This window comes from Somniosus microcephalus, chromosome 6 (genome assembly GCF_052327205.1).
Source record: "Somniosus microcephalus isolate GS21.2 chromosome 6, FLI_Smic_1.0, whole genome shotgun sequence".
Taxonomy (NCBI): domain Eukaryota; kingdom Metazoa; phylum Chordata; class Chondrichthyes; order Squaliformes; family Somniosidae; genus Somniosus; species Somniosus microcephalus.
In genome coordinates, this window is record NC_140992.1 from 36,591,063 (window position 1) to 36,603,959 (window position 12,897).

The 12,897-nt window shown below is 44.5% G+C and overlaps 1 protein-coding gene across 1 annotated transcript in view; it reads right to left on the minus strand.

Moving 5' to 3' along the window:
* Positions 1-12,897, minus strand: part of anos1b (anosmin 1b) — a 215,907-nt gene that overhangs the window by 84,537 nt on the left and 118,473 nt on the right. The window contains exon 3 of the mRNA XM_085990034.1: positions 1,330-1,392. Within this exon, the coding sequence (XP_085846160.1) occupies positions 1,330-1,392 (63 nt within the window). The remainder of the gene's footprint in view (positions 1-1,329; positions 1,393-12,897) is intronic.

The window sequence follows — 12,897 nt, forward strand, 5'->3', positions numbered from 1 at the left end:
AACCACAGGGAGATTTGACAATCTCATTCTGTCTTGCTCACAACTTTAGGTGAAGAATTTTTTCCCGGTGGAAGGTGGATCATGACATTCCAAGCAATACTGGTTATGCCTGTAGGTGGCACTGCGATAGGTAATTGCATTGATAAGAACTTGCATAACAATACTTACTAGAAGTAAAACTATAGCGCTATCCTGACTAAACAAATATCCATATCCCCACACCCTGACCACTGGGTGTAACTAGAGCACAGATTTTCTACTTCTGTTTCTGAAAGCCAGGCTGGCATTTGGGGGGGGGGGGGGGGGGGGGAGGGGGGGGGAGGGGGGGGGGGAAAGAGGAGGAGGAGATGCTTCAAATGTTAGCTTGGATTGTGGTCCCCTAAATTCTCTCAATTTCTTGCCAACTTTGAATCTCTCAGCCTATAAGGTGTGTAGCATGCTAGCTTTCGATTGTGTGAGGCGTGCCTCCCCCGCAGAGCCCATTCAACCATCTGAGTTCCCCCACCCCCGCCCACCCCTGAAGCAGGTTTTTGGCTCCCTGCCAAACTGAGGCATTACTTTTGGTGGAACTCATCTTTGAAAACAAAACTCTAACGCAGAAAATCCACATGTGTCATTCAGTAATGAGGGTTAATCACCCCAACTGAATGTTTTTGTGCAGCTCCATGTTCTGGTTGACTTCACTTCTGCATTTCTGGCCCCTCGGCGCTTGGCAGCTAACAGCCTCCCCGCACGCGCCCTCCCTCCCCCCTCCCCCACTGACAGTCAACCCCTCCTTTGGTGCACCATTTTGGCCATCAGCACCCACCCTCCAGTGAAGTGTTTTGCTGGTCCCTCTCCCTCGTTGCTCTCCTCTTCCCCTGTGCATCCTCCAATCCTCATCCTCCTTTCTTCATCCTCCTCCTTCTATCCCCACCCTCCTCCCCCTCCCCCTCTGTTCTCTTCCCTCTCCCTTCTTCCTCTGTCCATCTCACCCCTTCCATCTGCTTCCTCCCCCCTCCCCCCCCCCCCCCACCCACACCGTGGTCCAATTTTGCCGCAACTCTCTAACCCTGCACTTAGTCTTGATTTTCTTCTTGGAACGCCCATGGAAGATCAAAAAGTATAGATTAAAAATAAAACAAAGGTGGGTGTTAGGGAGTTTTAAACTCTTCTCTTCGTAACTTAACCAAGTAAACACAAGGGGTTGGTCATCCTTGTGAAGGTCAGAAACATTTTCCAGAGTTTCACGAACCACTGTGATGGGATTTATAATGAACGCATCATAAAGATGCAATTAACTCTGAGCAAACAGAATTCAATCCAAGTAACCATTAAACATTCTCCTACCTCACACTGTCGCTGGCACTGGTTTTTATCGGTATCCCACAACTCTTTGCAAGGCTGTAGACACTGAAAAAAGGAAAACAAAATTAGCCCTCAGCCTATCAGTTTCACTGTAATTAATCCCCACAATCTTTTTCTACCCAACTCATGTTAGTATTTCATTGCAATGAGAGTTTATGTTGGTAGAACATCCCAGATGGCATTACAGCCTTTTAATCATCTTCAAGCTAGTACAAATACACACATGAAATATAACATACACATCTGCCTGAATCTAACAATATTCCTGTTTGCCACAATTAAAATACCTAATCTATGTAAAATTCTGTGCACAAAGATCATACGAGTCAGGTGCAGTTTGCTTAAACAAATCAAGAAGCTAATATAATTTGAAACAGTAAGACTTGAGTGACAGGCAGAGCTTTGCCACTTCTGGTGGAAACAGTGGCATGTTCACATTGCTCATTCTCCAGACTCAAGCGTTTCCATCAACCTCAATTTTCACATGTTCAAAGTGAGTTAACCCTCTAGTGTTTTCTGATTTGCAGTTTAATATTTACAATATGTTTTGAGGCATTGAATGATAGTCTGAGCTTTTTTTTGTTGCAAACAACCATTTGGATTAATTTTTCAAAGTTGTATTAAGATGGACATCTGTTCTGCATTATCTAAACAGACCATCTGCCACATAGCTAGCCTTTAAAAGCAGCGGATCAACCGAGAACTCTAAATTAAACTGCCCATCAAAAGAAAATGAAATCTAAAGTTATTGTACTCTAGTAACACATGAAAAAAACATCTTAATCATCCTTTGGACTAAACAAGCATGGATTGAGAATTGGTTAACAGACAGAAAACAAAGAGTAGGGATACACGAGTCTTTTTCAGGATGGCAGGCTGTGACTAGTGGGGTACCGCAAGGATCGGTGCTTGGGCCCCAGCTATTCACAATCTAGATCAATGATTTGGATGAGGGAGCTAAATGTAACATTTCCAAATTTGCTGATGATACAAAGCTAGGTGGCAGTGTCAGTTGTGAAGAGGATGTGAAGAGGCTTCAAGGGGATCTCGCCAGGCTCAGTGAGTGGACGAGAACATGGCAGATGGAATATAATGTGGATAAATGTGAAGTTATCCACTTTGGTAGAAAAAACAGAATGGCAGAGTATGTCTTAAATGGTGAAAGATTGGGGAATGCAGATGCTCAAAGGGACCTGGGTGTCCTTGTACATGAGTCACTGAAAGTGAATGTGTAGGTGCAGCAAGCCATTAGGAAGGCAAATGGTATGCTGGCTTTCATTACAAGAGGATTTGAGTACAGGAGTAAAGAAGTCTTACTCCAATTATATAGGGCCTTGGTGAGACCACACCTGGAGTACTGTGTACAATTTTGGTCTCCTTACCTAAGGAAGGATATACTTACCATAGAGGGAGTGCAACGAAGGGTCACGAGATTGATTCCTGGGATGGTGGGACTGTCGTATGAGAAGCGATTGAGTAAATTAGGCCGGTATTCTCTTGAATTCAGAAGAATGAGAGGGGATTGTTGAGTCTGTATGTCCCAGTTAATGTTAGGATCAATCACTGGACACAGACAACAAGAATAACTTTTAACAGGTCTTTACTATTCGGAGGTCAGGGCTGAACTGCCCAGCAAATCCTTACACAACACTTATATACCGGTGTGGTCACCACTGGTATTACAGTATACAGCAGCCAAGAGAAAGTAGTACATCTCTTAAAGTAGTTCTCTTAAGGTGGAACAGGTTACATACACCACAATCCTCCCTTTTTAGCTTAACAGTTATATCCCCATTTAACATAATATAATAACATATATACAACTTCATGCAAAACAGTTCAAAGATTCAGTCTCTGAGGAGGCCTCCTGATTCGAGTTGGATAACGCCTTTCAGGGGTCTCTGATTCTCGTTGCTGGGGTGACTCATCTAGTTGGTCTCTTATGGATTGGACATCATCATCAGGTACATTCACTTCTGAGGTAGATGCTTCAGGTTCACTAACTTCTTCCACGGTTGTCTCTGCCGTAACCATGGGTTCGACCCTTGTTCTCGATTCTACCAGTTGGTCAGCATGACGCCGTATTACATTTTCACCAATATCTACCGTGTACATCAGGGGTCCTTGTCTGGCCTGAATTGTTCCAGATTGCCATTTCTCGTTTTTATAGTCCCGGGCTAACACTGGTTGTCCTATTTCGAAACTCCGAGTGGTCTTGTTATTTATATGCTGGAACTGTTTGTTTTCAACTTCCCTCCGCACATTTGGTTTTAACAAGTCCAACCTGGACCGCAACCTCCTGTTATAGAACATCATGGCAGGACTTTGGTTTGTCACTGCATGAGTGGCGTTTCGATATGCCAGTAGGAATTTGTCCACCTTGTGTTGTAGTGGAATTTGATCTTCGCTCATGGCCTTTATTGCTTTTTTAAACGTTTGTACAAATCTCTCGGCCAACCCGTTTGTAGCCGGATGATATGGGGCAGGGGTATAATGTTTCACTCCATTCTTCTTCATGAATCTCTGGAATTCTTCTGACACGAACTGCGGTCCGTTGTCTGAACATATTTGTTCTGGCAATCCATTTCTCGCAAATATCGTTCTTAACACCGCGATCGTCTTTTCCGAGGTAGTGGTAGTCATCTTAATCACTTCTGGCCATTTAGAATGTGCGTCCACCGCAATTAAAAACATGGAGTCCATGAATGGACCAGCAAAGTCAATATGTACACGTTGCCATGGGGTTGAAGGCCATTCCCATGGATGCAGCGGTGCAATCGGAGGTGCATTTTGCACTTTTTTGGCACCCTGAGCAGCTTTTCGTCAGCTCCTCTATCTGTTGGTCGATACCCGGCCACCACACATAAGCCCTAGCAAGGCTTTTCATCTTGACTCCCCCCAGATGACCTTCATGCAGTTCCTTTAGAACTCTCTCTCTTAACTTAGGAGGAATAATCACCCTTGTTCCATACATCAATGTTCCTTGACAGACGGACAGCTGTTCTCGTCTTGCTGAGAATGCCGGTAACAGTGGATCACCATGTGCTGGCCATCCCTTCACTGTCACTTCGTAGACCCGGGACAGTGTCGGGTCATTCCTGGTTTCTCTTTCAATACTTGCATTGGTGACTGGTAAACATTCGATGATGGTCGAGTGAAATAACTCAACAGGGTCAACCGTCGGTGCCTCCTCCTCTGTAGGTAGTGGCAGGCGCGACAGCCCATCAGCATTACCATGCTGCTTTGTACCTTTGAATTCTATCTGATATTGATGTGCCCCTAGGAAAAGGGACCATCTCTGGAGTCTCTGCTGTCATCACCGAAACACCCTTCTTAGGGTTAAAAATGGATACCAACGGCTGGTGGTCTGTCAGAAGCATAAACTTTTGGCCCTGCAGGTAATGATTAAACTTCTTTACTCCCCACACAAGGCTGAGAGCCTCCCTATCTATCTGAGCATAGTTGCGCTCAGCGGAGGTCAATGATCTGGATGCGAACGCAACTGGCCTCTCCTGGCCATTTGGCAACTTGTGTGAGAGTACTGCCCCAATACCATATGGAGAAGCATCACAAGCCAAACGAATAGGCAGCGTTGGGTTGAAGTGAGCCAACACTTCCTCTGAGGTGATCAATGCCTTGCTTTTGCGAAAGGCCCTCTTACAGTCCTCGCTCCACTTCCATGGTACTCCCTTCTGCAAAAGAGCGTTCAGCGGGTGCAGCACCGTGGATAAATTTGGCAGAAACTTATGGTAATAGTTAATCAACCCTAGAAACGACCTCAATTGGGATACATTATCCGGAGCGGGAGCCTTCACAACAGCTTCGATCTTGTCAGGAGACTTATGAAGCCCCTCCTGGTCAATGACATGACCACAGTACGAGATCCGCTTCTGAAAGAATTCACATTTCTGGCGATTAACTCGAAGACCATATTCTTTCAATCCGGTGAGCACCAGTTCTAAGTTTGCAAGGTGTTCCTCGTCATCATCTCCTGTAATCAGAATATCGTCCAGGTAACATTGTGTACCTGGAATTCCCTGTAATACCTGCTCCATGGCCCTCTGCCAAATTGCTGGAGCCGATGCCACTCCAAAAACCAGTCTATTATACCGGTACAAGCCTCTATGCGTGTTGATCGTGAGATACTGGCGTGACTCTTCCTCAACTTCCATCTGTAAGTACGCCTGCGCCAGGTCTATCTTGGTGAAGTGTTTCCCGCCAGACAACGAAGCGAAGATATCCTCAATCCGTGGAAGCGGATACTGCACCGTGTGAAGCACCGGATTAACAGTGATCTTGAAATCTCCACAGATGCGAACCTTCCCCGGTTCCCCCGGCTTGTTGCTCGATGAACGCTTCATGACTGGGACAATGGGCGTGGCCCACTCACTCCAGTCTACCTTAGATAGTACCCCTGAACGTTCTAGCCCTTCCAGCTCAGCTTCCACAGCAGGTCGTATTGCATAAGGTACCGGTCTGGCTTTGAAAAATTTCGGGTTTGCATGTTCTTCAACCTTGATGTTTGCCGTAATTCCTCTCAGTGTTCCCAGTCCCTGTTGGAACACCTCTTTAGCATTGTCCAATATTCTGGACAATCGTTTAGGTTTGACATCTTTTGTACCGGAATCTACCGTTAGTGCTTTTAAGGAATGCCAGTCCATATTTATTTTCCTAATCCACTCCCGTCCCAGTAGTGGTGGACCTCCCTCAGGTAGCACATATAAGTCCATTCCTCGGCTTTCTTTGCCCTTGTGGACCACCTTTACCTCTATCTTCCCGATGGGGTATACTCTTTGCCCCGTGTATGTTTTCAATACAATCTCCGTATCCCGTAGGGGAATATGTGGGAATAACCTTTTGTAATCTTTCTTATTCATAACCGTCAATGCCGATCCAGTGTCCAATTCCATCTTCACTTGGACTCCTGCTATCTGAAGTGTGACCCAAATTGTTTGGAGGTCTGCTTCCTTACCAACATTGTGTACTCTTAGACTACCCAGTTCATTACTGCTGGAGTCTGAATCTGACTTCTGTTCGTTCGAACTGTTCTCTGTTACCTTGTGTACCTTTTTGTACTTTGTGACTTTTTGTTGCTGGTCTTCTTTCCTGACCGGCATACTTTAGCTATGTGACCAAGCCTGCCACATTTTCTGCATTCCTGATTTTTGAACCAGCACTGGTTCTGATCGTGCATTGTCTTTCCACAACGATAACATTTTACTGTACTCAAGACCATGTGATTGGTGCAGAGTTCTGGTGACCGTAGCTGCATTTCCGCAGTGCCTCTCGCTGCGACTTCTTGCAATGCTGCAATAGTGACAGCTTTATCAAGCGTAAGATCATTCTCTTCAAGCAGTCGCTTTTGTGTTCCTTCTTTTAACAATCCACACACAAATTTATCTCTCAGCGCATCTGCTAGCCGTGTTCCAAACTGACAGTACTTCGATAGCTTACGTAGTTCAATTAAAAATTCAGCGTTGCTTTCGTCTTTCAACTGCGTTCTTCTGTAAAATTTAAATCGTCCCGCTATCATCAGCGGCGTGGGGTTTAAATGATTTTTCAGGACAGTAACAATATTCGCGAAGGTCTGATCCGCCGGTTTATTTGGTGATAGAAGGTGCTTCAATCGCCCGTATGTCTTCGCCCCCATTGAGCTTAATAAGGTTAGTGCTTTCTCATCATCTGGTACCTTATTTGCTTTACAATAAACTTCCATGCGTTCTACATACGTGGTCCAATCTTTGCTATCACTATCAAAGGTATTAATGCTCCCATGTTTAGGCATCCTTGCAAGTTTTTAAATTTTTCTTTTTCTCAAAATGGCGGCTTCCCGCGCTTGTCTTCTTCCCCCGCCTACTAAAATGGCGGCTTCCCGCGCTTGGCGGTCTTTCCCGCGCTTGTCTTCTTCTCCCGCCGACTACAATGGCGGATTCCCGCGTTTGCCTTCTTCCCCCGCTGGCTGCAATGGCGATTGCCTTGCTGCTGCCGTTCTCGCCTCCCCAGCGGTTCTCACTCCCCGACGCTGCTTTGCCTCGCAGCCCGGTCCTGTACACCGGCTGCGTTTGAGTTCTCCGTGGCTCTCGAGCCTTAAGCTGCCCCAGTCGCTGCGCCTCTCGGCCTCGATTGCAGCCCGGCCCTTTCTACCGGCCGTGGTCGAGCTCTCCGCCCTTATTCCTCCGTTTTCCCTCCCCTACTCCACAGTCAACGCGGCCGACTTTCTGCTCGTGTCGCTGATCGGCTTACCCACCACCGTGGTAGAAGGGATGATCACTGCCTGTCGCTGATGGAGGGCTTCGTGGTCAGAATTCTTGTTCTTTTTAACCCGGGTTCTTGATGCCTCCCGTGCGATGGTGCTCAGCAGGATGATGAGGGCGGGTGCCTCTTCTCGACGCCCGTTTTGAGGACGAAGCTGCCTTGGATGTAAATTTGCCGCAGGGTAAGATCGGACTCGTCGCCACTGTTGAGTCTGTATGTCCCAGTTAATGTTAGGATCAATCACTGGACACAGACAACAAGAATAACTTTTAACAGGTCTTTACTATTCGGAGGTCAGGGCTGAACTGCCCAGCAAATCCTTACACAACACTTATATACCGGTGTGGTCACCACCGGTATTACAGTATACAGCAGCCAAGAGAAAGTAGTACATCTCTTAAAGTAGTTCTCTTAAGGTGGAACAGGTTACATACACCACAGGGATCTCATTGAAGCATACAAAATTATTACAGGGCTTGATAGGGTGGATGCTGGGAGAATGTTTCCCTTGGCTGGGGAGTCTAGAACCAGGGGCCACAGCCTCAGGATAAAGGGTAGGCCATTCAGGACTGAGATGAGAAGAACTTTCTTCACACAGAGGGTGGTGAATCTTTGGAATTCTCTACCCCAGAGGGCTGTGGAGGCTCAGTCATTGGGTATATTCAAAACAGAAGTCGATAGATTTCTGACTAGTAAGGGCATCAAGGGATATGGCGATAGGGCCGGTGAATGGAGTTGAGGCAGAAGATCAGCCATGATCTCATTGAATGATGGAGCAGGCTCGAAGGGCCGAATGGCCTACTCCTGCTCCTATTTATGTTCTTAAAGTGGGCAAGAATCTAGCTAACAATGCTATTAAGAGATTAAATAAAGTTCTAAACATATACCTTACACCAAGTAGTATTGATAAATGAGAGATTTATAACCCCGGTAATGTTGTACTGACTGGAATTACTTTCCTGAGAGTCATTAGTAGTTTATCCAATGTCTCCCATAGCACATGCATGTGATATAGTTCTTGTGTGTGTGGAATACAAACTTTATTCAATGAACACAAGACACAATAAGCTGACGGTAACTACTTTCCCATGCATCACTGGTAGTTTTAAACAAAAAAAAGGCATTATTACTTCAGCCATCAAACAGGCATGTTAACACATATTTGCTTTCACTTTGTGTAGGGGTCGCCCAAGATGAGGAAGTTGGCACCAGGGAGGAGCAGGAAACAGTCCCATCACATCAAGCATTCCAGACCCTGTAAGCACCAGCACAAGATACATCCACTTTGGGGAATTAGATAGTGTCAAAGTATAGAAACAAAGAAAATGAAAAGTAGTTGTTTCATGATGGTTTCTTTTGATCTGGCACTGGAAATTTTCAAGCAACTGCCAATCTGTAAACTTCGTTCAACAACAGCAATTAACCCACAATTGACCTCCAGATGTCCTATATAGGCATCAATTAAATTATTTTACCTTAAAAGGGACAGGCCAAGTCAAATGCAACTGCACCTCTGCAATGCAGTAACACACGTGCAGTACATCGTATAACACCTCTATCATTATAAAACAGCTATTATTGGGATTTCCATGAATAACATCATGGGGCATCTGGTAGTAAATCACAAAAGTCTTGCATCTAACACATATCCCTCACAATTCAAACATTTAAAAGTGTAAAAGAGGAGAAAGGAACCCAATAATTTCCTGCTGGTTTTTCAAACCTTGATAAGCTCCATTCTCCCCAAGTGCAGAAGCTGGGGATTTACAGAAACTTCCCTCAACAATTAGTCATTCACTTTACTCTGAAGATTCCAATTCTGTCCCACTGAGCACGAGAGTTACATGAAGCAACAGTTTGTGCATACTAAAGTGGAGCAGTGGTGAGTGTTGGGGCATCTCCACATAGCTCATGAACTTGGGAGTTTCAGTGGGGCAGTTTGGACCCATCTCTGTGCCAATCTTGAAGCACAAACACTGAGTCTAAATTTGGATGGTTGGTTGATGAATAAGATCTTATAATTCACAAGCAACAAATCATTAGTAATTTATGCCCGTCTCATTTATAAGTAGAACATTGCATTCAGCAACCCACCTAAAATGCACATGTGGCTTCGTACTTCAACATCTGTAAGGTCATAAAAACAAATCTATTCAAATGAATCTTTAGTAAACTTTATATAGAATAAGGGCTCTATATTCAGGAGCCAGACTGTGACTCACTTATGGCTGATCCTCTTATGAATCTGCTTTTGGTAATTTGAAGATGCCACTGAAATATTCCAGACAGACTATCCAGGTTTTCAATGGGTTTGTGAAAAGGAGCTTTAAAGTTTCAAAGAATGCATTTCAGCCTAAAATGAAAAGGAAGTACTGGAAAAAAAAACTAGGAAAAGAGGATTTAAAAAATGTTATCAAACTATCTGCGATGGGTCCTCGACCCGAAACGTTGACTCCGTTTCTCTTTCCTCGATGTTGCCTGGCCTGCTGAGTGTTTCCAGCATTTTCTGTTGTTATTTCAGATTTCCAGCATCCGTAGTATTTTGCTATTGCGAAGACCTTTAGTTGGACAGTCTTGTGCAGTGTGACCTGGACCCCAGAATGGATACTGGCAGAGACCAGCTGGGGCTATTCCAAGAAATAAGCCAACCTCAGCATTTGTCCCAAAAAGGTGCAACAACTTCCAATAATTACATCAACTAACCCACATTCGATAAATTGATAATCTAAAGGCACAGGAGGCCTGAACAATGTTTCTCATGGAAGCAGGACTACTTTTGTTAAAATTCAGAGGTACATTTTTCTTTGTAATTCTATTAATCCCATGATTTATTGCATTGTGGTATACGTTATGTAAAAGATTACTGCATCTCCAATCTGCTTCTTGTTACTCAGGAGTCCATTCATTTCTTTCGTAAATCATTTTGCTTTCACCCTATTTGATGGCCATTAATCCATAGTCAAGGGAAGATTTATTCTCATCTAATTCAAGGTATTTTCCACTTTTAATTGCAACACCTGGTTCCACATAAAGAACTCAACTTCCATTTAATTGATCACAATTTACTGGTTTTGCCTCTTTCTAAATGATTTTATACTATTCCTTAGGTCCACATTCAAACACCAGCCAAGATGATGGGCAGTAGAACAGCTTTCAGACCTCCTTTAATGCACTTGGCTCAGCTGCTAGGACGTGCTTGTGCAATGTTCCGGCTGACCTTTATTTGTTGCCTCCTTAATAACGTGAATATCAAGAACCTGATGCATGGCAAAATTATGGGTTAAAAATCCACATTCTACCACTCTGGCAGAAAGCAGACCACTAACACACCACGTGGTACCCTTCACAATCTTAAAACCAGATCATGCTCTCCCCTTTTTATAAAATTTTTCTTATGAACCAGCCACTTCCTAGAAGTGTGTTGACTAAATGTAACCAACTCAGAATCAGTTCAGATAAGAAAATGCGATTCAGAAAACAAAGTGCTACAATTAAACAAACACATTTGACATTTAAAATGTTGATTTACCTGACAAAGAAATCTGTGACAACACAGAGCCAGTAATGTATGTACACAATGGTTTTCTCATCACTATGGGAACAGTTTCACATAGCAATAGGTCCTTTAGTTGATACTTTTCCCATTCAGGCAATATCAGTTATCTCCTCCTCTGTTTAATAGGCGGGACAGTTCAAACATGCATTACAAAGCACAGGATTTCTGTTAAACAAACAGTACAGCAGCTCCATTAAACTCCCACCGATATCACAGTTTTTCCACAGCCCTTGTAATTTATTTGAAGTTTTAGTTAAGTTTTGGGACTGAATTGTATTCATAGATTTGACAGGTCTACCTGTCAAATCTATGAATACAGATTCCCCGCTACCATTGGCTCTCCATGGCCCACATGATCCCAGGGGACGCTTCGAACTAACTGCGCCCCTAGGATACGCAAGCACAGCGCGCCGGCAGCTGGAGCAGGCCCAGGATCGGAATCCCATGCGGGCCCACAGCACAACGGCCGGCGCGCTAGGTAAGTGCAGGTCGGAGGCTTGCACCCGCGGGAAGCCTCCGACCCGAATTTCTGGGCCATTATAACAGAACCCCGTTTGTCATTTTTAATACTTGTTGAATCATTCCGATCTGACATCATTTATAAAGCTACAGCTTTTTAGAGAAAGCGAGAGAGAGAGAGAATCCAAGTGCAAGTGAGAGAGGGAGATTAAACTAATAAGGCATATTATCACGTTCTCAGGATGCCCCAAAAGATTTTCGAAACAATGGATTACTTATTGAAGTGTTGTTATGTAGAAAAAAGTGGCACCCAATTTGCACACAGCAATGTCCCATAAGCAGCAAATGAACAAATGATAATTAATCTGATTTGGGTGGTCTTGGTTGAGAGGGGAACGTTGGTCAGAACCAGGGGCAGCATTTACCTTGCGTCTGAAGGTTTGGTTTGGGGTCTCTACATTTTACTAGACAACCATCACTGGATCCGCTCGGGGCCTCGTGCAATTACATAGATTGCATGGTCCTATTGCTGCCCCTGGCGAGAACACTGGGGGAGCTCCCTGTTCGTCTTCAAATAATGCCGTCGGATCTTTTACGTCACCTGAGCAGGAAGATATAGCCTCATCTGAAAGACATCACCTCCAGCAGGGCAGCAGTACTGTACCAAAATGTCAGCCTAGATTAGATGCTCACATCTGTAGTATCTTATAATTATATATGACAAGTTTTTTGGTTTAACACATCTTGCAACTTGAATGGAGAGGTGTTATTCAACATTCAAATTCAGGGAAACAATTCTGGTCTTTGAGTGTTTGGACAGGCTCAGTTTCTAGAAAATCAATTTAAGTGACATCACGTCGGCTGTTTGGAAATGCCAAAAGATGCCAAATTACTTCAACACAGCTTTCACATATTGATGATAGCAAAATACTGCAGATGTTGGAAATCCGAAATAACAGAAAATGCTGGAAAAACTCAGCAGGTCAGGCAACATCCGTGGAGAGAAATTTGAGTTGACGTTTCGGGTTGGACCCTTCTTCAAAACTGGAAAGAAATATTTACTACAAGCCCACTGACTCCCACAGCTACCTGGACTACACTTCCTCCCACCCCGCTTCCTGTAAGGACTCTATTCCATTCTCCCAGTTTCTCCGCCTCCGCCGTATCTGCTCCGACGACGCCACCTTCCACACCAGTGCTTCAGACAGGTCTTCCTTTTTCCGCAACCGAGGATTCCCCTCTACTGTGGTTGACACTGCCCTCGACCGTGTCAGTTCTAT